The following is a 27,197-nucleotide window of genomic DNA, read 5'->3' on the forward strand; positions in this document are numbered from 1 at the left end:
ACTACTTCTGGCAGGACAACAAGCTCGTTTGTCACCACAGGCTGTGCTGGCAGCCAGTGCTGTGCAGACTCCTCTCCACCACTACTGCTGTACTGTAACATGGCCAAAAACTGACCAAAACCAGCTAGAGGGGCCACAGAAAAGGAGCCCCGCCATTCCAGGATAAAATGTTTAATTCTGTTGTGAAGCCAAGACACAGCAGCATGGCAGCTCTGAGGCATCAAGGTCATGAATGGCAGCCCCAGACTGTGAGGGGACAGCAGGCTGGGGCCACAGCTGAAACATGCTTTGGGGCAGACCTGCGGCACAGTGGAAGCTTTGCCTTGGGCAGGGATGAAACAACAACAGCAAAGCTGACACCAACCTGATAGACCAGCTGTTTCCCCCATCCAGAGAGCTGCCATGGGGCATGTCATCATCAGAGGCAGAACCCGGTGTCCCTGAGCCGCTGTCCCGGGGGCTGCAGGCTCCCATTCCCATCCCACCCAGCTCTGCCGGGCTGCAGCGGGCTGATGGAGCTGCCCCACTCTGGGCAGGTGTGCCAAGGACTCTGCGGGGCGTGATTTCCAGCTCTGTCTTGAAGCAGGTGGGCTGCGGGGGCTCCGAAAAGCCCTCTCCACACAGCTTGTCCAGGTCGGGCATGCTGAGGGCTCTCAGCTCCCGCAGCCTGGAGCGGGACAGCGGCGGCCGCCCCAGGCCCCGGCTGCGGCGCACCTGTGAGGCCGAGGTGGGGAAGGCAGCCATGTCTGCCCCAGCGCCATCCTCCTCGCTCCTCTGGGGCTTTCCATCACCTTTGCCACCCTCGGTCACACACACGGGCTCTGTGCCAAGGGGAGACTTGGCCACGGTGTTGGCTGAGCTGGGACTGCCACCGTAGGAGCTCAAGCTGCGCCGCAGTGCCCATGGTGCCTCGGTGGAGCTGGATGTGCTGGCCAGCCCACCACAAGACCTCCTGGCAAGGGGCAACCTTGCAGTCGAGCATATATCAATGGCCTTCACAACGGGCCGGTCAAAATTTGCCAGGTTTTCAAAGGATTTGATCCTCTGTTTGACAGAGAAGGATGAAATCGGCTCATGTGGCCAGTTCAGCTCATAGTAATAGTAATTCCTCCTGAAGCTTCTCAGTTTATCAGCAGTGGGGTAGCTAATGTCACTGGCTGAGGGGGATGTGTCATGGACCTTCTGGGCACTTTTGGAGGCATAAGTTTGCTCCTTTCCACTCTGGCTGTTAGGCAGATTCAGGTGCACCATCTTTAACATCCCCGTTGCTGCCTGTGGGTATTTCTCCTCTGCAGTTTGGCCCTGGGGACCTTGCACAGGGTGAACCTCTGTGCCATGGCAGTCTTCCCTCAAGTGACCGGACAACTGGGATGGCATTGAGTAGGTCCTTGTCACAGGTTTTGACAAGCCACAGGGACGTCTGTCTCCAGCAGTATCTCCTCTTGAGAAATACTGCATGGTCCCCATCTCCTCAGCCAGCCGAGGCACTTCTGCATTCACCTCTTCTGTTTTCTCCAGCAATGGCAGCCGCAAAAACGATGCTGGTGAGGATGAGGCAGAGGAGGAGGACGAAGGGGATGATGAGGAGGAAAGCTTCACCTCAATGAAAGTACGTTGGATCTCCTGCCCTTCCAGCTGCTCCTGCTGAACTGAGGGGGACCCCAATGAAGAAGAGCAGGCTCCAGCAGCCATTCCTACGTTTTGCAGATCTAATTGCCTAAGGTCATCTGCACTATGGATGCTTTTGATTGTGTTCAGGTCTCCTCCAGGGTTATCAGTCCTCGCTTTCACATATTCAGCTTTTGGTATCCCCTGAGGAGGTGAAGTGACTATGGACTGATTGTCTCTGGCTCTGAAATCATCCACCTTAGCATCCTTACCCTGACATACCACAGCCTGCATGGAAACTTGCTTCTCTTTTGGCTTTCCCCATGATAGCTCCCCACAGCCACATTTCATTTCACCACTTGACGTTGGACTGCTGCTGCCATTCAGGAGAGGCAGAAGTGAATCTTCAGAAATTACCAGAGATGGTTTATTTTCTAGTTCTGATTTCAGAGTCTTTGAAACTGCTGAAATGCTCTTTCCAGGATCTGAGTTTGTAGGTGAGTTACGGGACAATGGTGTTTTCTTTCCCAGGAGTTTGGGGGATAGTTGTGGAGAAACAGAAGCCCTTTTCTGATCAGCCCCATTGACTTTGGTAGGAGTAATGCCAGAAGAATCTGAATTTGTCTTTGCTTTGCTTTTGATGGTGAACCCTTTTAGCTTTGGTCCTGCTTTAGATTTCTGATTATTTAAAAGAGTGTCCATTATACTTTTTTGTGCCATTGCCTTAGACTCCTGACAGGATTTTTTCTGTGAGGATGGGCTGTGCGGTACTGCAGCTCCTTTGCAGTGATTTGTGCCTGAGCTTTGGACTTTTCCATTTGAAGTCCTTCCTGAAGTTACAGAGTTAATTTTCTCATTTTTTCCTGGCAATTCATGAGTTGCATTAGCCTTTGGATCTTTAGATCTAGTGGGAAAGGGTGACCTGAGTGATATTCCTTTTGTTGACAATGCATTCACGTGATTGCTGTCTGTTTTAGGCAAAGTGGACAAACTGTTGGTTTCTTTCTTCACCAAGCAGTAATTAACAGTATGATTACAGTCATCAACTGCCATTTCACTTTCAGATTTGGATCTCTGCTCATCATGACATCCTTCTTTTTCCAACAAGCTGTTCTCCAAGACATTGACATTTCTAGCAGAGCAAAGGCTTGTCTTTTTGCAGTGCAGAGATCCTTTCTCTTCAGTGGATTCACAGCATTTCTTGTGTTCATTACTGGTCCCCAAATCCATCTGTTCTTCTGTACGTAAGGCACCATTGTTACAGAAAGAGTAAACTTCAGGGATACTGACTGAATTTTTTAGGATGTCTTCTTCTGGCAAGAGAACTGAGGAAGGAGAACACAAGGATGCAGAGGACACATCTGGACACTGTGAAGGACATAGAATGGGACCACCATGATCTTCCAAACCTAGTTTGTTGATGCTTGTCTCCAGTGACCCACACATTGCACAGCCCTCATTCTGCAAAACTTTGCTACTATAAGGGTGCAGTGGGGACAGCAAGGATGAGCTTGTTCCAGAGCTGAGATGCTGCTCCTGTGTGGGCTTCTGCGGCTCGTCATTCATGCAACAAATCTCAATTTGCTCCTCATCTGACTCTGTTACAGTAGAGCCTGCGGGGGCATTAGCAGCAGCACATTGTCCAAGCAACCCCTCACCAGCACTGTCAAAGGCTTCTGTGACAGACTCTGCATCTGAGTGAGAATCCTCCGCAGCCCCATACATTGACTTTGGAAAAGGGTCACTCCTTTTACGCTCCAGAGAGTTTGCTGCAGGCAACTCATCCTCATTTAAACTGCTAAAATTCCTAGAATAGTTATTCAAAGAGTTTTTATTCACAGTAAAAAGTTTGCCTGTGTTGATGGAGTCCAACACAGACAGCCCCAAAACCCCTTGTGCATTAGCTCCACAATTCACAGCTTTCTCCAGCAGCTCCTCCTTGGGTGCTCGTGGCTCGGAGCCGGGGCAGCCTTCGTCAGTGCCACAGCAGCACATCGTGGTGTACTCGGTGTCTCGGAGGGGACTTTCTGCGCGCGACGGGGTGCGCGGGGCCCTGCCCTCGGGGACACCCATCTGGCTGAGCAGGTCATCGATGTCAGTGACGGGGATAGCCGCGCACTCCTCCTCACGGCTGGCCCTCGGGCTGCCTCTGTGCACGTCCCTGCCGGTGGCATCAGGCGGCAGTGTTGCTCTCTCCGCCGCGCAGCCGCCCACGGCAGCCTGCAGACCTGCCCTTTCTCGCTTCCCAGAGCTCTGCTCTTCCTCCGCTGTGAGGATGCTGTTGACATTGGCCTGATTTTGAGTGTCTACCCCTGGAGACAGGATGAGGTTTGTAAATCTGCTGACAGCTGCATCACAATTTAAAAAAAAAAAAATAAGAAAGAAAGAAAGAAAAAAGGCAAAATCCTGTCAAATGTAAGTAGTGATATAGAAAACACCAGGTTTTATTACAAAAATAGACGCCCACATAGACTACATGTTTTCATTTTGATCTGTACTCCTCCTCTTCTGTAATGATGTTTACAACAACTCAAATTAATCATAACCATGTGTATTTGAGTAGTGCACAGAAGGGAGCAATCCACTTATCCAAGGTGAGTAGTCATGATCTGTTTAACTCTCATCTTTGAAATTGCAGCAGTCAAGCAGCCAACTACCAAAGTGTCAGCATGCAGTAAGTCACGCTGAGCAGCACTGCTTCTCATCACTTGTTTCATCTCTGAAATCTCCAACAGAGACCCCGGGGAGCACAGAAAGCCCTGACATAGCAAAGGTGACCAGATAACACAGCGACAGTCTGTGCATAAATAACTTGGCTCTGACCCCTCAGCACTTTTGCAGGTGTTCAGTGTGACATGCATGGGTGACGTTATGCACACATTAAGCACATGGGCTTTACTGCATTTCTGGCACAGACTTCTGGCTTCCAGTACATGTTTAACCCACTCCTGGGCAGCACACCGAGCTCCCCGTCACTGCCGCACTCTGACACATTCCTGCTCACCCATTTCTCCACATCTTCAGCTTCCAGCACTTCAACCTATGCACCAGATTCCACCTCTCTACACTGCTCCTGAGACATGCATCCCCATTCAAGCTGCCTTCCAGAGGCCAGTTACTATGACATGGGGCCCAGAAAGTGTCTAGAGAAGGAGAGGCTATTCAGTGTCAGCATCCTGCCCTGCTCATTTAAAGGTGCCTGTGCATCTCTGTACTTCTCACACAAACCTGCAGGATCATCCACATCATCTAACTTAGGCATCCTTGTTAAGAAGTGCTGATTCCTCCTGGAGCCAACAAGGGAAAAACACCTCAGGAAGGCTATGTCAAGCAGCCAGATTAGAATTTGAAGTACTCCCCTGCTTCAGCATGGTGGATTACATGCTGAAGAGACCATCTTTTTTTGCCAGAGGGATAGGACAGGGGAAAGGGTGAAGGGCCTTACAAAGTACTGCCAATGTGTTCTTGCCCCAATGCTATTGGTTTGAGAAGCCACAGCAATCTAAGGAAACAAGAACAAGATCCTGCCAAGCCTGGAATTCCTTAAAGAACAACTGGAAATCAAGCATCTGGAAGCACTTTAGGTTCCCAGGTACACAAAGGTACACAAAGAAGATCATAAGCTAGAACAAAGCAAAATATTATGTTCTTCCTGAATTTGAAAAGTATGCTTTTCTTTTTCAAAAACTCATTTCCACACCACATAATTTGCACAGTCTGTGGGGATTCATATATTGCTGTAGAAGCATAAATCAGCCCTGAGCAGAAAGCAAGAAGGTATCAAGTATTTCAACTCACACTAGAAAACTTTCTGTAATGAAACATAAAAATAAACATTTTTGTAAGATTTTAGTTTTCTGTTTCATCTTCCTGCACTTCAGAGAATTCTGACATAATAAAAGGGAAGGAAAGAAAAAAAGAAAGAAAAGAGGTTTTCAGTGTCTCATTGTCCATTCAAAAAAAACATTACTAGAACTTCGGATTTAAGAGAGACAGATTTGATTATAAGGGGCCTATATATTTCATGAACAGGTACAGCAATAAAATGAGTTGTCAGGACAAGAGTAACTGCCATTTTAGTTCCAGAACTGCATCAGATGACTCAGACCTCTCCAAACACTGGCAGGAGGGACCTACTCTATGTGGGAACTTTGAATACTTCACACAGGAGTAGGTTTTCTCCCCTTATCATGATGCCAGAGAGGACCCTGAAGCTTGACTTGGTGATGAAGTGCTTTGCCTGGCTCACCAGTGCAGACACAATGTCCCTCCCTGTCCTCTTCTCTGAATCCATGTGGAAAGCTAGGACAGCAGAAGGTCAGGCCCAGCAGATCCAAGGACGTTTTGTTCACTTGTACCCAGAATAAATGGTACAAAAGCAAAACTGCTTTCTCACCTGACGCTGCCTTCTGGATCTCCAGGGTTACGGATGTGGGAAGACACTGCATAAGCAAACAGATTTCCTCGTACATCATCTTGCTGACGGGGATGCTGTTGATAGTGGTAATCTCATCTCCTACAGACATCTTGCCCATTGATCCCTGATGCAAAGAGAGATTCAAGGAAATTATAAATACACATCAGAAGCCCTGCAGAGATTGCACGGAAGCAATTAATAGCTTATGAACAACATCCCCAGTTTCACGTCACTGCAGAGCACAGGTACCACTGCTGTCAGTTTGCCAGCACATAAATAAAGAACAGACTGTGTTTCTGCCAGGAGAAGAATTAACGATCAATCTAAAACAGGAAGGTCAAAAGATCTGCTGGTTTCTCTGGGAGATGAGTATCACGATGGAGGACATAGCTCTCTTAGTTAAATGAAATGGGATGGATCAGCCCTAGCTTCTTCAGGACTGGAACAGTGTGTGTCATTTTTTAATTCCATGCACAAACTACTTCTCAGGTGAAACTCTCTTAAACCAGTGAACAGACATAAACTGAGCTCTTAAGGTAAAGGTTGTTTCTAAATACTGTCAAAGAAGTCTGAAAAAAAGGCAGGAACAAAACCCTAATCCCCAGATCTCACAGCCCTATTCAAACTGCTGTCCCCTCTTACATATCCCCTCTTACTCTAGTGGTCGCTAATGAGATTAAAAATGCTACAGCCAGGTTTGTACACCAGAGTATTATTCTTTTTTTTCCACTTCTGCATCTAGCAATTCCACAACCAGTGTGAAGCATGTATCCATACTGGTATGGGCATGTATGAGCTGCAGAAGAGCAATGTGTTAGTGGTTCTACTGTAGCTCTTGGCAAACCTGGCCAGCACCTAAAGCCTCTTGGTTCCAGATCCCTGTTAATACGGGGACATGCTCACATAAAATAGTAAAGCATAATACATTTGTTACCATTATTCTCTGCCACCAGGATTTACTTATTTTGTCTTTGCTCATAGTTAGAACGTGAATACACAAATTTCATTCTCTCAAAGTGCAATTACAAGGAGGGATGAGCCTGTCTCAGTGGATCTGTGTGCTGCTTCTCTTAGTTTTGAATTAGCCTGGGATGAATACACAAATTTCATTCTCTCAAAATTGCAATTACAAGGAGGGATGAGCCCGTCTCAGTGGATCTGTGTGCTGCTTCTCTTAGTTTTGAATTAGCCTGGGTGCACTTCTGAATCAGAAACATTTTATTTAGCAGCAGCTCCACAACAACATGGGGTGAGATATTTTTCCCAGCAAGGACAAACACTTCAGTTGTGGTTACTCTCAGCAGGCCACTTGCTTAGTAATAACTATGAAAATAATAATAATCAGCCCCAAAATGGGAAAGCACATCACTATAAGGTACTCAAATTACAAATTACCATTTCTGCTGGTCCACCTGGCCGCATCCCTGTGACAACAACCTTTAAGGGCATGGCCTGGATTTCCAAATCCAGGCCGAATGACTCGTGCTCATTGCGAACCAGAGTGACAACTTCAACCTGGCCCTGCCCAGCCACATCTGGTGCTTCACACTTCTTGCTGTGAGGGAGCATCCTGGCAACAGGCTTGTTGTAAGAGCCATGCTCCTCCGTCCTGTGTCTCTGAAGGCTTCGGCACTCAGTGCTCATCATGCTTTTCACTCTGGTGACTGCTCTGTGCTCAAGTTTTGGCGATCTCTTGGATTCAAGCTGTGCTTCCCGGAGCTCCCTCAAACTCAGGCTGCCAAGACGAACTTCAGGCACACTTGAGTAATCAAATGCTATGATGGGGAAAAAAGGAGATTCAACTTGCTCCAGCGTGCTGTCTGCAGACTCCACAGAGTTGCTAAAGACAGGGGAAGATGTCTCCATGCCGCTGTATCTCGATGACTCACTGTCCTGGCTCTCATCATCGATTTCTACAGACGAGGTTGTAATGACAATGCCAGCATCCTCCTGGCTCTTGGCCCTCTGGCTCCTGTGCAAGTGGGAACTTTCATCGTCGTCACTGGCGTCACCATCATAGAAAACAACCCGTCTCTGTCGGTGAAAGGGGCTGCGGGCAGATTTGGGGCTGTCGCTGAGGATGCCGGGTCGGACAGACTCCACGTGCTTGTTGTGATGGCCAGACGACCTCCCACTAGCTGGAGAAGCCAAACCATTTGCTTTTGTCACTCCTGCATCTCTAGCAGCTAGGGAAATAAAAGTTATAATTTAACTATACTTACAGATGATTTTTAACACCGCGCATCTCGCTACAGCAGAATACATGTGGGTCTGTTTACAGAGGAAGCTTAACTCTTCTTCACAAAGCAAAAAGCAGGCTTTTCATGTCCTCTCTAACTGCAGTAAACATCAAGAGGACTGCAGATAGCTACAATTTATGGGAAATTCCCAAAATCAGTTCATTAGCATGTCTAGTTCTATTTTCAGTTTATTTCTAAATTATGACTATGACTCAAAGAAAGGGATGTAAATTCAAATGTGTATTTTAGCTTAAACAACAGATTTTCTTTCACATTTTCCTTAAATCTAAGCTCAGAACTCCTGAATTAACTCACAGAGAGTAAAAATTGCTTTCTTGAACAAAGACACAACAATCAATTTCAAATCAGCAAGTAAGAAACCCAAGAACCCTTCCCGCATTCTCCTTAGAAAGAACTGCATCTCACTTTGCAGGACATTATTTTGTTTTGCATTTTTTGGTGGCTAGTTAGAAATGTAAAAATGCTTTTAAACATTAAATAATTTGTACAGAAAAGAAGATGTAGGTAAAGAAAATATTTGAGAAAACAGGAAAGAGAGAACAAATACATGCTTTGAATTTGTGATCAGGTGCACATCATTAAGGACACACAAGGTTCTTTTAGTCAGTTATTATGGGGAGAAAGATACACATGCGAAATATCTGATGTAAAATTACATGTTTGTTTTTATACATATATTGACCCTCTCAAAGTTTCTGAGATAGCTATGAACAGTCTCCATAAATGTAATAAATAAGATGATCAGTAATTTGAAAAAAAACCCCAAACTCCACAGTGCTGTCAATCTAATTTCATCCAAACCAATCAAAGTCATTTTCACATTATCAGAACAGTGTTTTGAACAAAATATCATGGAAACAGGCGTTTCTGTGGATTGTTGTAAATTCCTTCAATCTTCCAGAACATCATATGTCCTGGATTGTCAAGCAAATTGTATTCTATTTACCATCTGTATGGCTGTTGTCTTCTGTTAAGTGGGAAGTTTTCCTTATCTCTTCCACAACTGGGGAGACATCTGCTGATAACAGGCTACTGAATACCACTGCATGACTGATAAGAACTACAGCATCCCATTGTGAGATGCTCCACCCAGAGGGGAGAGCCAAGAATTCCTACCCGGATATAACCTCGAGTTTCTGGTACACCAGCATCTTGAGATTCTGGAACAGCAGGGATCTCCCAGAGAAACATCTGCTCTCTTCCCCTGGATCTTCAGAGGAAGACTACACCTTTCTACAGGATCCCTGTTCTGACAGAATCACACCCAGGAGGACTGCAGCCACATTTCCACTTGGACTGCTACCAAAACTCTGACCAACAGGGTGTCAGGTTATGTTCTGACTCTGTCAGTGTTGTTTAGTTTACCTGCATTGTAATATTATCTTTTTATTTTCTTCCCTAATAAAGAACTGTTATTTCCTGCTCCCATATTTTTTGCCTGAGAGCCCCTTAATTTAAAATTTATATCAATTTAGAGGGAGGGGGTTTACATTTTCCATTTCAGGGGAGGGTCCTGCCTTCCTTACCAGACACCTGTCTTTCCAAACCAAGACATCATGCGATCAACAATGGCTTACAATGCTCTGCCTGGCATTTCTTACCAGCACAGGGACCACCACAGCTCTCCTGTACAGGAACCCAGCACTCAGCCACTCTGCCCCTACTAGTCCAATGACCAGACACATTTGTATCACTTACTCAGGCTGCCAGGGAGAAGAGAGCCATCATCCAGCCAGCTGTTCCTGTTCTTCTGACGGAGCTGCTCCTCATCACACGAGCCAGGGACAGCATCAGAGAAGGGGATATGGCTCGAACCATCATGGGAGAAGTACTGGGAAAGCTCTGCCTCGGAGCTGACGGATCCCTGCTGAAGAGAAGTGACCCTAGTGACCAGCTGTCCTCAATGCATAAAGCCCCTGCCTGCATGTGAGCACCACACAGACCACTCATACTGCTGTGTCAATAAAGTAGGTTTAAACCCTGTTTTTAAAATAGAGGACTTGTATATTGAGAGCCAAACTGTTGAAATTGAATGTCTGAAGCACTGCACATCAACACATTTTTTGTCAATACAATAAATAAAAAGGGATTCCAAATCCCACTGCTTTACAAGTGTGGTTCAATGCAGAAAAAAGGGATGAAACTGCACTTTTGCAGTTCCCTTTGTTCTACACTGAAAGAAAGGAAGGCTTTGTACCTCCAGACATAGTGTCTACATCTTCCTCAGCTTTACCAGGAAAAACAGATTTTTCCACTGCAATGGCTGTAGAGAGAGACTTAGTCTCAGCCTTCTGGTCCTTCCTGCTAACTTTGAATGTGTCCCACAAAGCAGGGGTGCCTTGGAGGTGGCAAGAGGTGGGACCCCATATCCTTCTCTGCCATGCTCTGCACATCACTCCCAAAGCCTATAGTCACACAGACAAAGAGAAGCTTGCTGCTGTCACAATTTAGATGTGTGACACAAGAAACAAACCCTTTATGGAGCTCATGTGACAGGGAAGGAGCATGCAGGTTTTTGAACCCCATAGCCAAGAGCTTCAGTAAAAGCTGAATTTGAAGCAGGCTCTATTTTTATTGCATCTAATCCTTTTACCCGGCTTGCTGGCTCCAAGAAACGTTTCATTGTCCAGCTGAGGGGAGATGAGGTCTCTCCTTGTTTGGCCTTCACACTAGGAGATGGACTTTTTTGCACAGCTCCTGTTAAACACAGATTAGTTAGATGCCAAAAATTAAAGTTGTGGTCCATCTAATCAAACAGCCTTCTCATTCATCTTCTGAGCTGGTGGCCGCATTTAATCACACTTATTTATTATCTGAATTGCTTTCCTAAAGTGAGATTTATGCAGCATTTCAGAAGTTCTCCCTCAGTTCAGACGGCATGTTACCACGGAGACATGTTACACCAGCCAGGCCTAGGGCAGTGCTATGAACAAGACAGGAGCAGAAGATGGTCTTCCCCATCTGTTGGAGCATGCTGCTGACTAGGGGCAACCTCAGAAGACAAATCAACAGCCACTGACAAGGTCAACTTCAAAGCAGATCTTAGCTGACACACATAAAAAGGGGATCATAACAAATCTAACATTTCTGTCTGAACATCCCCTTACTGGTCACTCTGCCATTGCCAAAAGTTTGCTTTCATCTGCCAGACTTTGTGGAATGCTGGAGTTCAAACACATCACAGAGATACCAGAGTACATATTTTGATATGACTTTAAAGATCAAAATGGTGTTAAAACATATAGTCCAGTATGCAACACCTGGCCTTTTTCAAATGGTCACAATACTTTTTGGGAGTTTTTTGCCATTAAGGGCAAGCATACATAGATGGAGTAGACCCCTCCTGCTCTTTCCCTACTGGAATACTGTGCTTCCCCTCACCTTGAAAAATGTTCAGCACAACCACCTCTTGACAACACTACTTTCAGGTCATGGCAGCCCAGTGAACAAAAGCAAGTTACATAAGCTGCAGAGCTGATCCATCTGAACTGGACATTTGTGCTAAAATTTCTGCAGTGGACAGAGTGATGATACTCCTCTCTACACTGTTCTGCTGTCGTGAGGGCTCTCAAAATATTAATGCTGGGGGACTTCAGAGCACGGCCTTAAATGCTCCTGCATCTGTGAGAGAACAGGCACTAGAGAAGAGAACATGCTGCTACCTGTGACGTGAGAGGAGCTGGAGTCCTTGCTCTCTCGGTGGGTAGTACGTGCAATTGCTTCATCCATCTCCTGCTCTGAAACCTGAAGTGGGGTGGAAGACAAAGCTCAAACAGGGCACAAGAAATTACAAGAGTCTTACCACTTACCACAAGTACATCCATTTCATATAAGCCACTATTTTTAAAGATGCAATAAAGAAGACCTAGTTGAGTGCTCCTAAGCCCTTGTCCCCTGACTCAGACTCTCTCCATGCCACTTTCCTGCAAAAACCAGGAAGCATAAGCCTGGCAGCTGCAAGAAGACTGCATTCAAGTGACGCACAATATAAACAAATAAAACAGTCCCAGACTTAAAGAAATCAAATGAAGCTATTACAGTCCAGTTTTAACTCAATTAAAAGCTGTGTATTGATTTGTTGAGAAAATATTACTTTAAAATAGACAAAGACTGCTTTGTGCAAGCATACATCAGACACTTAAGCTATTCTACACTTAACCCACCGGAAGAATAGTAGACTTCCCATAATATTAGTTGTCTTTTTAATTTTCTTTTATCCTTGCTTTTAAAAAGAAACCTAAATTAGTAATTGGAAATTAATGTTTCTTTGGTTTAAGAATAAATACTGGTTTACCATATTTGCTAATTTAGCCCATAATTACTGCCATACGTTTAATTCTTATTACTGGAAAACATATGATTTTATACAGGAACAACTGGTCTGCAGGAATATATATTTAAGAACAGAAAGCAAATTAATTCTGTCAAAAATACTTGCTGTGCACATTGCTTTACATGAATTAAAATTCAGCATAAATAGAGACTACAAACTTGAGTCTTCCTGAACCATGAAGATTTGAGAGATTCTGAAGCAAACTCAGCAGTTTAAACACAGCATAAATGCCATATTCAGTCAGAATAACAAGCAGAAAGAAAATTTTGTGGTATTTTTTTTGGAAGTACATGAAAACACCAAAGCAAACATACTCAGCAGCAAAATGTACTGTGGATCTTTTGTGTTATAAAATAAGAAATTAAGTATAAAAATGTTCAAAACAACATGAACCTTTGTAAAAACACATCTCTGTTTCCAGCATGTGTCATGACCTTACAGCAAACCTAAAGTCCCTGGGCTCCTGGGCACAGGGAATTCCTGCAGAATATGGACCAGATCCTTAGACTATGATCCATGGCCTTAACACAAACCTTTATGTAAAACATATCCCAAGAATTAAAACAGGTCCTAGGTACATTGCAGTAGATCTTTAAGGTTAACCAAAAATTCATGCTTCTGCAAATTCTGCCAGCTTTGATGTTTAGCATCCTTCATGGCTCAGGCAATTCAAAATGGAAAGGGACAAGTTAATTCTCAACTCCAGTCTGCACACTGGGGTATTATTACAAGCATGCTGCTTGTATTATTACATTACAATTGTATTATTACATTACAAATGAAATAAAATTAAATACTGATACTTATTTATTGATCCCCCAGTGCTTTCAGAAAATGGGTGACAGTAACATAACAATAAATATGGGTACCTATACAGACACTCTTCCAGAGATCCAACCATGAGAGATTATGGATTCAATACTGCCAAGATTATGGATTCAGTACTGGAAAAATGCTCTAGGGTCTCTCCAGCTCAGCTTTTAGCTTTTCATACATTTCTTGGCAAAGGATTTGTTATCATCTTAAATATCACTTATGGAAAACTGTAATAGGAGCCACTTAATAGTTTCCCTCTGGTACTGAGTAATACCAAGCAATTAGCTTAACTCAGTTCATCCTTTCAGCAGACACCAGGTTAGGTCACTCATCAGCTTTCAGGACCCCACCACAGCAAGAAGAGGGACACGTGAGAAAGGGCAGGCTCTCCAGCACGGCATTTTTATTTCATGCTTCTTACAGACAATCCAAAAAGTCTGTAAGCCTTAATAATGCAATCACATTGACCATTGTTTTGGTTCAGCACAGCACACAGACTCACCAGAAACTCTGTTATCTTAGGCTATAATCCCAACTCTTACCCTCACCGTGGTTACCTTTAAAAGAACCACAGCCTCTTTCTTTCTAGCAGCACAAGGCCTGCCAACAAATATAATAAACTCCGGCAAGTAGGCCACTGTTTGTTGACTGTATATTTGATTTAGCAGAAAATACACTATTAATTACAAAATAAGAAACCTGAGTTCTCCTAGATACGGCTTTATTAAGGCCATTTGTAGTTATGAGTTCAAAAGTCAGAGCTTTCTGGACCCACTAATGCAAATATTTTTACAGCTTCATTCCTGTTTAAACAGGAAGGTTTTGTACACTCATGAAATTCTTTGAAATACTGAAATAAAAGAAGCTGTTATTCCCTATAGCTTGGCTAATAGGCTTTCATCTTCTATCATCAATTTTTAAAAAATGCTTGAGACCACTTACTTGGTAAATACAGCCTTATTTCCAAACTGACCTTGCACAGATTCAGTAGCAGTGTGCTCCATATTCTCACGTTTTAATTCCTGAAGGAAAACTTTGATCTTTGGATAGATTTTACCTTATTACAGTTGATCAATTCAAGCTGTTGATACACGTATTCCTGGCCCTAAATTATAGTCTACTCAAAGACAAAGTGACTGCAAAATAACTTTTAGGAGGAAGACATCTTGTGCTGTATTTGCATAGCTACTTCATCCAAGTACCAGGAAAGATGGGAACACTTCATTCAAGCAGTTCCAGGAAAATGCAATTGATCAGTGGGTGACTAAGTGAAAAGCATCGGGGACAGTCCAACATTGCTATGACTTACAAAACTGGGAAGCATCATTACAATCCTGACATCTTGCACAATACATGCCATGGCGAGAAAAAGCCACTTTCTTCATTTGCTGCTTTTCCAACAGCAAGACTCAAATTACCGTGCCAGACGAAAACAATCCAGATACACTCACTCATTTTCTCCTCACCTTTGGGTTAGGATGACGACTAATGATCAGGCTGACTGGGCCTGGTCCACACTCACTGAGGATTGCGTAGGCTTCGCTTAATGCTGCGTGACGCAGGCTCACAGAATCCGCCTCCAGAATCTGGTCACCTCGGCTGCACAGAGACACAGAGTCACCTAATCACAACCACTTTCCATGCAAAAAAAATTGTGCTTTCAACTGATGGCCAAGATTTTTCAAAGACATAAGTGTTCTGGAAAAGACGTGACTTTCAAAGAAGGTGCTGCTACCAGTGATGTGAATGGTTTAAGTCCTCTTGAGTTCGCAAAGGAGACTCAGAAAAAAATCTCAGTTGAATGAACCAAGTAAAGCTGTCTGCATTTGGACCAGGGTGAAAGCAAGCTTCAGTTCCAGTTCTGCAATCAGATATTTATTGAGCACAGAAGAGGAAAAATGGGATTCAGATGGGCTGTTCCTTCACACCATACTGAATTACTTAGCAGAAACACTGATAAGAAATTCATTATTTAGATATGAGTTTATTAAATTACTCCAGGAAAAGATTGAGCCTGGTAAGCCTGTATTTGTTAAAAAATATCATAGAGAACCCATTAAAAAGGAAAAAGAAAAAAAGAAAACAAAACTCTCCTGAAAGGAAAACACACTGTGTGATTTAAAAGGACATGCAGTGATATGACAACAGAGAATGGCTTGAAACTGCAAGAGAGCAGGATCAGATCAGGTGTTAGGAAGAAATTCTTTTACTGTCAGGGTGGTGAGGCACTGGAACAGGTTGCCCAGAGAAGCTCTGGATATGTTTGAGACCAGGATGGATGGAGCTTTGAGTAACCTGACCTAGTGAAAGATTCCCTGCCCATGGCAAGGGATTTGAAACAAGATGATCTTTAATGTCTCTTCCAACCCAAACCATTTTATGATTCTATGATTATTTAGTTCTGTTTTCTCAGTTTTGTAATTCTTGCTTATGGTGCTCAGACATCTGGAACTATTCAAAAGAAAATATCATGAACTAGGGATATCATTAAGCATTCTCCATAATTCCGGAAACATTTGCTTTGAATAGACCCTCTCAATGAATCTACTGCTGCTGGCTTTTGTTGGACTACTTGTGACAATGACATTGTGGCGTGTGACACTATGAGTACACACACCAAAGGCAAAATAACAATTGCAATTCAGTAAGCTGCACTTCTGGAACAGGCTCAGGAAAGTAAAGGGTGAATTATCAGTTGTGCAACCATCTCACTGCTCTGCCTGTCCTTTAGACTTGTACAAATGCAGTCACTTACATAGCCACACGACTGAGAGAGTGAGTTCAGATACAGAAAAGCTGGATTCAAACCGCCCCTGGCATTGCAAAGCCAACATTTGATTAACAAAGTTTTCCAAAAATCAAAACCACCCTGTAAGATTTGGCCTATGAAGCCATAAATTGCTGATGGGACAGCAGAAGCAACGTCTCAAAGAAGCAAGCTAAAAATCTGGGAAGCGTGCCTGGATATAATCAATCACATAAACCTAATAAACAATGCAGCTGTTACATACAGACTTAACCAGCACTGCAATGTTTTCCAAAGGGGGCCTTCAAGAAAGAAAGTTACCATTAAATGCTGTCTCCTGTAGACATTTCTATATTATAGGAACTTTCAAGGGTTTTGGCAGCAATGCCACCATAAAATTATCTTCTTCCCTTATTCCAAGAAATCAAATTTCTATTGCAGTTTTCCTGGTGAGCCAAGAAACAGAAGGCACTTTCTAGCCATGTGATAGCAAGGCATTTGCTCAGCCTCTCTGCACCAGCACTCACACCACACACCAAAAGAGGATCACACAGTCCCAGCACCTCTTCAGCACAGTCTCCACTCTGGAGCTATGCTCCCAGCACCCATCAGCATTTATGGAGGAATGCAGGAAGTGGCAAGCTTTCCTCCAATGGTTTTCAAAAATGAAACCTCCACAAGAGGAAAAGCAAGTAAATTTTTGTCACTTAATCCAATGTAAGGCACAAGGGAACCCTGGAAATGACTGCTTCCAAAACACATCCCAGCTCCATGACAGAGTGCTGCTGGTCAGCCTGCAGCAATCCTACCAGACTGAGGGTAAGAGGAGAAAAAACACTGCTGCAGCCATGGGCACAGGCAGCTGCAGGAACATTTATCCCAGCTCTTTTTAGGAGAGTTTCAGGTGACTGAGCTTTTAGCAGAGGTCTGCAAATTTCCTCCCAGTCTGGGGTCTCTGGCTGTAGCTCTCACAAAAAAGCATGAGGCTGCACTTCTTGCTGCTCCTCCTTTTCAAAGGGTGCTATTAGGCTCAGCTTTCTGCATACAGAATTAAAAAAAAAAAAACCAACAAAAAAACAACCAAACAACCCAGACATAAATGATCACGCTGTTTCCAGAACAAAGAATAATGTTTCCTGACCATTTAATACTACTTTGGAAAGTCTTAACTTAAATGTTTTCTTTTTGGTGAACTCTCAAGCATAAATTTTCTCCCTGCTACATGAACCAATTGGTGAAAACAAAATCTCAATCGATTTTATTGTAAAAATGACACCAGCATGTTTCTGCTTTAACCAACCTTAATCTGCCATCCATTTTAGCCACTGATCCTGGGGCCAGGCTGTGAATGTATATCCCGGGTGAACTGTTTTCCAGCGTGAGACAACAGGCACCAATGCCGAGCCCAACCCCTGGCTCTGTGAAAAACAAGAAGTACAAAGAAACGTGGCAGATCGTAATCGCAAAGGACACACAAGTGTTTGTGTTCCCACATCCCATCGGAGTTCAGGACTCGTGTCATTGTTTCAAGGCTGGCCTTAGGTGCAGTCAGTCAGGAAGCTAAGACCAGCAAGTGGAAATCAGGATTGAAAATAGCTGATCCTGACTGTTTTCTGAGATTGATGTATCTCAGAAAATACTCTGTGCACCGTGGGAACCTCCTGGAAATATCGCACAAGGTCTGATCTGGTCCATGGCACAAAGGAGGAGAGGCAGCAATCCAATCAGGATGTCACTTAAAATTATTGCAGAAAACATGAGCACAGAAGATGCTGCCAATTGTATTGCCCTCCTTTGTTAAATATCTGTATGGCACTTCTCAGCAAATAAGCACAAAGGAAGGTAAGGCATTATCTCTGGTTCAATGGTCACCTCTGTCCACTTTCACCTCTGCTTTCCTTCAGGTAACAACACCCTTGTTGTAGGGATCACTGGACACCTTACATTCTCTCTCAAAATTTTTAATCCAACCTTTAAAATCATTATATTATAAGTCTTAAAAATAGGCATATTTGTCTACCACATATAACATATGCTTTAAGTTTATAATGAGCAATTATTAGTAATGAGAGCAACCCTCACAGAGGAGTTCAAACAAGTTATCGGGGAACTTTTCAACACTGTGCAGTTTTGCCTTCCCCGGAGATGCCCCTTAAGGAAGGTCACAGCCTCTTGGGCTGTCACAAGGTTGATTTACATTTTGCCTGGTATCTCACAGTCTCCTTCTTTCAGCAGCGTGGACACTGAGTGCTAGCCATAAGAGCCATTCTGGAAAAGCAAAATGCAGAAAGGGGAACTCTTCAGAAATTTTTGCATTAGAAGGTACTAGTACTAGGGCACTAGTCCCATGTCATACTTGGATGCACCAGGCATAAGCATCTCTAACCTATTCCCAAAAACTCCCCTAAGAAGCAGAGATTTGCTCTCCCAGACCGTTTCGATGGACCCTCACCTTTATTGAGGGTCACGTCCATGACGATCCTGTCCTTGGGGCCGGGTCCTTTGCGGCTGGAGGAGGAGCCCTCGGGCTCCTCGAGGCCGGGGACGGGCACGCTGGCGCTGGGGGAGCTGGAGCGGCTCAGCAGGGTGGGCGTCACGCAGGGCGTGAGGCTGGGGCTGCGCAGCCGCGTGCGCACCGTCAGCGTCACCACGCCCTTCTTGAGTTGCTGCAGAGACAGCACAGAAGCACTGTGAGGTGACCAACATTCGTCTCTAAACCTGCACACGGTAACCCGTGGCAGTGCAGGAGGATCAAGCTGAGGGTAGGAGATGGCAATGAGTGAAGAGGAGCATGAATCTCTTCAGTGCTACATCCACGTTACCTTAAACCTCTGGATGGCCTCTTGATGGGTCAGTCCTTGCAGAGACTCTCCATTAACTTCCAGGATTTCATCCCCTGGTAAATAGATACAGAAAATGAGGTCAGCAATATAAAGACTATGGAGATTTAAAACATCCTTCCTGAACATGAGGTGATCCACTACTGTATTTCAGTTAACTATCCAATAAAAAGCCTTTTATTGTCCTCACTTGTACTAATGTCTCTACAAGTTATTAGTGATGGATTACCAAAGTAAAAACTGTTCTTCAGCAGAGATTCTGAACTTGGCATTCCCATTCCCAAAAACAAGCTGAAAATGCTGTGGATTTTAACTGAAGTCTGAAAATTATTATGACATGAGGTATAATCCAAATGTACTATAAAATTGCCTTTCTTTTGTAAGCATTAACAGGAGAAATGAGGAACTAAGTGAAACACTACAGCACATCACTTCAAAGCCTGTTCAAGAAAACTAACCTTGCATCCACGTGCAGAAAGCAAATGTGTTCCTTTACTAAATGCCCGCGGACAGAGAAGCATGTAGTAGCCCACACGCTGTGACAACAAATGTCTTTTTCACCTCAAGGAACACGTCCTGTCAGATTTCTACCAGCTTCCAGGCTCTGGGTCTTACTACTTACACCCAGCTGAGCTATCTACCTTCATTTTACAAAAAAGAGGGTCAGCATGATCCAGACCCACTTCCTGCAATTTTACGTGCGTCTGTGCAAAATTACAAGGGGCAATACAGTCAGCTAAGTCTATCCCTCCTCTCCTTTCTAGCTTCAGTAAAGGAAAAAAAATAAAAAGAAGAATTTTCAAGCTATGAATAGCCTGCAAATGATTGCTGGGTTTATAGGACAGCTGCTACTTATTGGCTTCCCACAGCAAGTGCACAACCTATGATGCAGGGATGCGAGCTTCCCTCTGGCAGCAAGTGTGAGAGTTGGCACCAAAAGCAGCCTCAAATACAACAAGTGTGATAAGACAGAAAGAGAGGAATGAGGATATGAGGAGAGAAGTAACACAGGAGCAGCTTGAGAGAAGCAACACAGGAGCAGCTTTCCACGGAACCAAAGTAACACAACCCCTGTAGAAGGGTTATAAACCACTACTGAAAACTCATGGTCACTTTGTAATTTCAACACTAAAGAGTCTGTCTGTCGTCAGAATGCTGTGTCACAGCACTCAGGCCACAGCATAGCACACACAGAGCAGGCTATGATTCAACTCAGACACCAAGACTGGAAAAGCAGTAATAAGATCTGGCTATATCTCCTTCTCTAACCAGGGTGATCTACTGCCAATCCCATGCTTCTTTTTAAATTTTTTTGTTGTTGTTTTTTGGGGTTTGTTGTTGTTGTTGTTTTGGTTTTTGTTGTTTTTGTGTGTTTGTTTTTTGGGGTTTTTTTGTGCTTATGACTCTTGTCCACTCAAAATCATAGCAGGAGGCTTAGAGAGTACAAGGGATCAAAAGAGCCTCTCCCAGACACATCCTTTTATATAATGCCTTCCCAATCCAGCATCTTTAAGACAGATGTTGTTGGCTACCTATATTTTCCTGGTGTCACTGACCCTCTCCAACTGGAGAATTGAAGCTTGCTCTTTGGGCAAATAAAGTTCATGAAAGAGAAAGAGGAAAACAAAGCAGCCACCACTATTCTGTAGTTTCCCCTTCTCAATATGAAATACAGTCAGGTTAATTGCCATAAATGATCTTCCACAGGATGAACTAACAGGGAATTTTACATTTTCCATAGCCTCTTGCTCCTGGCCAGGTGCCTAAACATAGCTGTACTTGAATTTTCCTCGTAGACTGAAATAATATCCCACTGTGGTTGTTTACGTGAAGTTGGATTCTCTCTACCATACCTTCTTTAAGCCTTCCATCAGCAGCAGCTGCTCCATTTGGGAATATAGTCTTCACAAAAATCCCCATTCGTCCACGAGCAGAATCCTGACCTCCCACAATGCTGAATCCAAGACCCTACAGAAAGAAGAGATTTGAAGAGATTTTCTCTTTTCCTACAGAAAAGAGAGGAGAAGACACACAGCTGGCACCTTACTCTGTATCATCTGTGTGAGAAAGACTGCCAGTAATGTACAAGACAAGGGAAAGATGAAAACCTAAAATCTTCTGATGAATGGTTTGGCCAACTTACTCTCTCATTCCACTTCCTCATTTACTTTCACTCCATTATCAACACACACATCAGCCCAAAATATAGAAGCAGGCACCCTAAGCTAATATAGCAAAAACTCTGAGAATATTTTGTGTTTTTTCAAAACATGGGGTCAATATATTTCCCATTTTAAAATCAGTAACACATTCATTCTGAAGTAACAGACAGTCAGTTCCTACCCCTGAGATCTATATCCAGGATTAACTATAGGTTTCTCTTATGTCACAGATCCTACATTTCCTCAGGAAGAAGAAAAGCTTCAGAACATGACATAAGGTCAGTGCTGCAATGTCAGGAATGTAGCTGAAAGGAGAATGGCATGTGGGGGCTACCACTCACACGTACATTTTTAATTATTCTGGAGACATATATCACGTTGTATTTAAATAAATCTAGATCAATAGATTCCCCAGGGCTCCATCCATTAGCTGTTACCCCTGCACTACCCCAGCAGGCTATGGGACCATCTCGCAAAGCTGACCTGAGAACTGATGAACACAGCAAAATGAACCTCTCCCCCTTCAGCTGAGTTATTTCCCAGACAAATCACTTCCTTGGTCCACAACCCTTTCCTATATTTCCCCTCTTATCACTGCTTTTCATGCATTTTACAGAATAAAGGGAAAAGTCACCAACCAGGTGGACAAAGGATGTGGAGAACTGTTATGCTTTAGTGATCTGAAGCCATGGACATTATTATTGCCTTGGGCAGCTGAGGGATGCTGCCAGGGCAAGCACTGAGTTTACAAAGCAGCACAACAATCAGGTCTTTTATTTCTCTACATGAACACAGAGCAGGCCACCACAAGTCTAGTAACTTACCAAGTCCAGTAACTCGGTAAAACATTACTGATTTCTGGAGAGGAAAGCAACTTAGCTCCCTTGTGCAGAACAAAATAACTCCAGTAACTGTTCAGCCCTGTGCAATTACCAACTGGAAATCAACCTACAGAAGGCAGGAGGCTCCTGGCACTCCCGTGCCTGGATACAGGAGAGCTCCTGGCCCATAGGAGGTTGGGAGAAATATGTTTGCAAAGTACAGTAGTTCCTACACTAGCTCACCTTCCCAGACAATACTGCCACTCCACAGCAGGAAACCACCCCTTGCACATCGGGATGCAAACCTAAAGGCAAACCCTGGGCTCCCTGCCACCAACACCGCAACTCTGTGGAGAAATATTTTGACTCCCAGGTCTGCATAGGGATAATAAATTGAGCACTACTCCACAAACTGTACAAGGTGCAATCCCTAAGAGAGGAGGTTGTCCATGAGGTGGATGGAAGGCACACAAAATGGCAGCTGCTTTAGGTGGTTCATAATGTCTAGGGTCTGCATTCTCTCAGCTGCTTCCTAAAATCTTGGAGCTAAATACAGAAAGGCAGGAGAGGATGGCTTATCCCAGGGGGAGAAATAATCTAATTTCAAGAGGAAAACAGAGTAAAAAAATAAATACATGAGAAATGAAGAAACATTTGCTCATCATGAAAGACCCACAGCTTCTAAACCAAGGAAAGTTAAAGCAACTGTGAGCCAGTCTACCCATAGAAGTAACTATTTCTAACTCTTTTTCTAACATAAAGCACAACAAGGAATTAGTTTTGCATTTGAGCTTGAAAGTCAAAACAAATCTTCTTAGTCCAAAACAAATCCATCTGATGACTTTGAAGACTATTTCACAAAAGGACATGCATATTTTTAGCATATTTAAATGACAGCTCCAATACTAGCACGGATTTGATTAGGGAAAACAATGTATACCTAGGTTAATGCTTCTCTATTTTTTCTTAGCATTCAGCCAGCTGGCATCTAGCAAGTGTGTAAACACATTATTGGGGCAGAGAAGATGACTCTTTGACCCATGAATTCAGTGCTCTCAGAGAAGCAATCAGCCAGTAACCTGTCTTCAGGTTTAATGCTTAATTTTCAGTAATTTTTTTTTTTTTAAATGCATTCAGATTCCACAGAGGGAAAATATGCTTGTCCATAAATATACATGTGAACAGGTACTGTTCTGTAGCTGCACTGACTTTGCATAAACATACATATTTAGAGATCCATTATAAATATTTGATATCTCAGTAACGGCAAGATGCACCAAACCAAAATGAAAGCCACCCTGTGTCAAGTGGACAACATGAACATCACATCCCCTGTATTTTGCAGGTGTAACTTTGGCATTTATGTTTGGAAATGGGATTTGTTCATCATTAGCACTATTACCAGGTACCTTGAGAGCAGCTGGAAGTACAGGAGACGCCTCTTAAATGCCAGCTCTGGCTACAAGTGAGAAACATGCAGAAATCCTCACCTTGCCTTGCCCTTTCATCAGGACAATGTTGGAAATGATGGACGGCTGCGTCAGTCTCCATGGAGATTCCACCTGGGCAGCACTGAAGGAACGGGTGGATTTCTTCACAATATGGTAGTCCTAACATCAACAAACAAGGATAATTGCTCTGATTGCTTGGCACAGAGACTGCAGATGTCATACCGGGAAAATTGCATGTGTCAGGGAGAGTGATGCAGCATCTTAAGAGATATATTCAGAGAAATGTTCAAGGGATGAAACCCCAGCTCACTACAATCAAAGAGAATCTTGCCACAGTAATTTTCCCACATTTTGCACAGTAGAATAATTTGAAAATGTATCAGTCATAATTTAAATTAAAAGGATTACAATAACCTCATGATATACTCAAGTCCTCTTTGCTAAGAAAAAAAAAAAAAAAAAGAGAAAGGAAAGGAGAAGGGAAAGGCCTACATTTAAAAATACTTAAAATAAAGAGCATTAGAGATTTTTTAGAATTTTTTTTTAAGTCCTCAGACCTCTAGAACTGCAACTCCTACGATGAACAGCCTTAGGACCTTGTGGCCACAAGCAAGCAGTACTCTCCTTTACAACACTCAAAGAAGCTCTCCACAGGTGGCCAACACATCCCAATTTGGTGTCCAGGCCTGCTTTCAGTCCCATGATGTACCTATGTGATCCTGTTTTATGACCCTCGCCCACTTCTATGAGCTTCAGGCAGATGCCATAGGACCGAGCACCATGAGGTGCTCACAGCCAGCTCTGCCTTCCTGCTCACCTGTCTGGCTCCTGCTGACTCCAGCTGCTGGGGCAGAGAGTGCTTTCTTCCACCCCGGGAATATTTCACTGCTATTTCGTAATTTGATTCACCATTTTCCACCGTCAGCTCATCATCTTCTCCCACAGACTCCAAGCGGGATCCGGCACCTAAAAAAAAACCACAGAAACACATCCTGCAACATCTGAGAGCTGCTTTAGCCTCTCTCACCAGCAGGCAATAACCACCTCCTGCAAATCCCAAATTAAAGTGCCTTAAAACAATACTACACAGTTCCCAGCCAGGCAGTTGGAAACCAGTGTCGATCACACTCAACCAAGACCTTTTCCTGCTGTCATAGGTTTTCTGCAATCTTTCATTGATACTGAACTTGTGGTATTAAGGAAAAGCAGAAGATAATTGAGTCGGTAGCTCAGGGACAGGAAAGAAATTCATCTGTTCACACCCAATGGCACTTGCCAGTGCACTAAGCTCTCAAGCTTCATGTATTTAAAATTAAAAGACCTGACACTGTAGCAGTATTCATTTCTGGAGGTGTCATGTCACTTTGAGGGAATTTTTTCTGGAATGGAAAAAGTAAAAATGTGCCAAAAAATGCTATTTTCTTTCCTTTTGGCAACAATTCTAGTTGTCTTTAAGAGAGGAGTGCAGAGTTCATGTAAGTAACAGAATTATTTGTCTTGAAGGACATCCTGTAATTAGCCACAGAGTATCCTACTCCTCACAACAGGGCTCCTCCAATTCTCATTTTCTCCAAGGTCCCTGCAGAATCCCCAGTCACAGCAGTTCCCGCACATTTATCCTTGTCATTTCCACACCACACAGGGAAGGGCCATTAACCCCTATTTTACAGATGAAAACCCAAGACACACGCTGAATTTGCACAAGCTGCATTTTGTGATGAGGATTTCAGATTACTTTAAACCAGCCTTAGGCTGGAGCTGCCACGGAGAGCAACAGCTCTGATTTCCTTTCATCCTCCCTATCTGTATCCCAGGAACAGGGAGTCATCAGGTGAGGTAGATGCACTGAAAATTTGCCCAGGAGAGCCCCAAACACATTTTCTGCCACCTCCTTCCTGCCTGGAGGCTTTGTGAGCATCGCTGCCAGTGGCAGGGAGGGATGGAGCACAGAGCTGGGGCAGCTGCTTTTTTTCACTCAGTATGAAAGCAAATCTGCTGACGCATCCATAGGCAGAATTTGTACCCGCTGCCCAGAGCGCAATTTAAACATGCTCCCTGCTTTGGGATCTGAAATTGGAATCTGCTTTTCAACTCCCCTTCCCCTGGCACACAGGCTGCTGCTGCTGCGCACAGACAGGATAGCAATCTTGGCAGGACCAGCATCCTGGCATTCTTTCATTCCCTGGCACCTACAACTAACCCTTTCCCATCAGTTCTCCCTCTCTTCAGGAGAACAGTTATAATTTTGTGCTTTCTGCTCATCTCCAAATGCATCTTCCTTTCTCATGCTGCAGTCCAGCTGGTGGATGCTCCAGGCTCACCCACAGCCCAAGAGCATCAGCACTCACGCCAACAGGGTCTGGATCCCCAGTGACCACCAACTGACAGCCTCAGGAACTACAGGCAGAGGAATCCCCTGGAGTATCCTAAAAATACCTTAGTAATTGGAAATTAGGGTGAATACAGGAGGGAGGGAGCCTCAGAAAGCATTACAGTTGAGAACAGGATCAAGCTTTGCACACAGGTTACTGTTAAAAATTGAGGACAAAGCAACAGAAAATCAGGGGATTAGTCACTGTAACTGGCATTTTGACAGAGCACACTAAAATATACAGACAAAAGCAAATTAAAAAAAAGAGAGAAAGGAATGAACAAACAAACAAGACACTTCTAAAATTTGCATAATATTTCTGTTCCTACAGTAGCTCAGCTCAGGAGGCTGAATGCAACAGATGGGATTTTCCTTCCAAAATAAACTAATATGACTTCAAAGAAATCCTATCTCACTTTTAGAGAATTAAAATAAATACACTACAATAAAAAATCTACAACTGCTCTCTTCTGTAAGTCCAGCTTTACCTTGAGATCGACTTCTGTATTTCAGTATGCCACTTGCCAGAGCTGAAGTCTGATTGTTTCCTTTGGACACTTCTGCACAAGCTGGATCTTGAGACTTCTCAGTTTCCATCACCTAAAAGAAATTTAAAAAAAAAAGTTATTGGAAACCAGAGACGTTGATGACATCTTTCTCCTTGTGCTTATGGGACAGAAAATTCCATTGCATGTCATCTTTCTTTCCAAAACATGTCATTGTATTAAGTATTTTCTGTAAGTAATTTTTTGTAATGCCTTTGGACATTATGGTCCTGCATCCTCTGCAAGACACTAATGCCTCCAGAATGCATCCAGCACTCCATGGCACCTCGCTCAGTTGCTTCTGCATGTATTTGAACAAAATTCTAGCTTTTATTCCCATTTGTGCTGCTCTGCAGGCTTCCAGAGACATCACATATTCATAGAGAAAACTACTTTTAAAAAGCATTATTTTACTGTTAGTGTCTGCTGAGCACCAATGCAATGCTTGATGATGAAAAGCTTATTTAACAGAAAGTTATGACAGCTAAGCACTTTAAAAGCCTGGAAATGAGCATTTAAAATTTACAGGTTGAATCACAACCCCACAACCCTGAGTAAATGCACCAGGACAGGAGGAGTCTCTTTACCGACTGTGTTTGCCCGGACGCCAAGTAACAAGGTAAGCAGCACGGCCACATGTCCTCTGCCTCCTGCTCTCCTGTGCTCATGGACAAGCAGAACTGCCCATGGGCAGGCTCTGCCCAGCCCCTGCATTTTGGAAGGTGCTGGTGAACTGCTGGAAATCAGTTTTAAAAAACCCCACCCAAGCAGCCAAATGCTTTCCTGTAAAAATAATTTCTGCTTCTGCTATTCAATCTCAAAAATG

General features: G+C 43.7%; 1 protein-coding gene across 3 annotated transcripts in view; it reads right to left on the reverse strand.

Annotated features, from left to right (window-relative positions):
• PDZD2 (PDZ domain containing 2) overlaps positions 1 to 27,197 on the reverse strand; it is a 138,663-nt gene that overhangs the window by 13,576 nt on the left and 97,890 nt on the right. For 2 of the 3 annotated variants that reach the window (XM_039709869.1, XM_039709865.1), the window contains 14 exons: positions 26,315 to 26,426; positions 24,273 to 24,421; positions 23,495 to 23,614; positions 20,875 to 20,989; positions 19,004 to 19,077; positions 18,634 to 18,847; positions 17,482 to 17,599; positions 14,902 to 15,034; positions 11,949 to 12,030; positions 10,880 to 10,983; positions 9,985 to 10,153; positions 7,421 to 8,211; positions 6,005 to 6,149; positions 365 to 3,956 (listed from right to left, as the gene is read on the reverse strand). In XM_039709869.1, coding sequence (XP_039565803.1) covers positions 365 to 3,956; positions 6,005 to 6,149; positions 7,421 to 8,211; positions 9,985 to 10,153; positions 10,880 to 10,983; positions 11,949 to 12,030; positions 14,902 to 15,034; positions 17,482 to 17,599; positions 18,634 to 18,847; positions 19,004 to 19,077; positions 20,875 to 20,989; positions 23,495 to 23,614; positions 24,273 to 24,421; positions 26,315 to 26,426 — 5,918 coding nt within the window. The remainder of the gene's footprint in view (positions 1 to 364; positions 3,957 to 6,004; positions 6,150 to 7,420; positions 8,212 to 9,984; positions 10,154 to 10,879; positions 10,984 to 11,948; positions 12,031 to 14,901; positions 15,035 to 17,481; positions 17,600 to 18,633; positions 18,848 to 19,003; positions 19,078 to 20,874; positions 20,990 to 23,494; positions 23,615 to 24,272; positions 24,422 to 26,314; positions 26,427 to 27,197) is intronic. The other variant, XM_039709868.1, reaches the window with a different exon arrangement.

Source organism: Passer montanus, unplaced genomic scaffold (genome assembly GCF_014805655.1).
Source record: "Passer montanus isolate IOZ18808 unplaced genomic scaffold, ASM1480565v1 scaffold22, whole genome shotgun sequence".
In the NCBI taxonomy this organism is placed as follows: domain Eukaryota; kingdom Metazoa; phylum Chordata; class Aves; order Passeriformes; family Passeridae; genus Passer; species Passer montanus.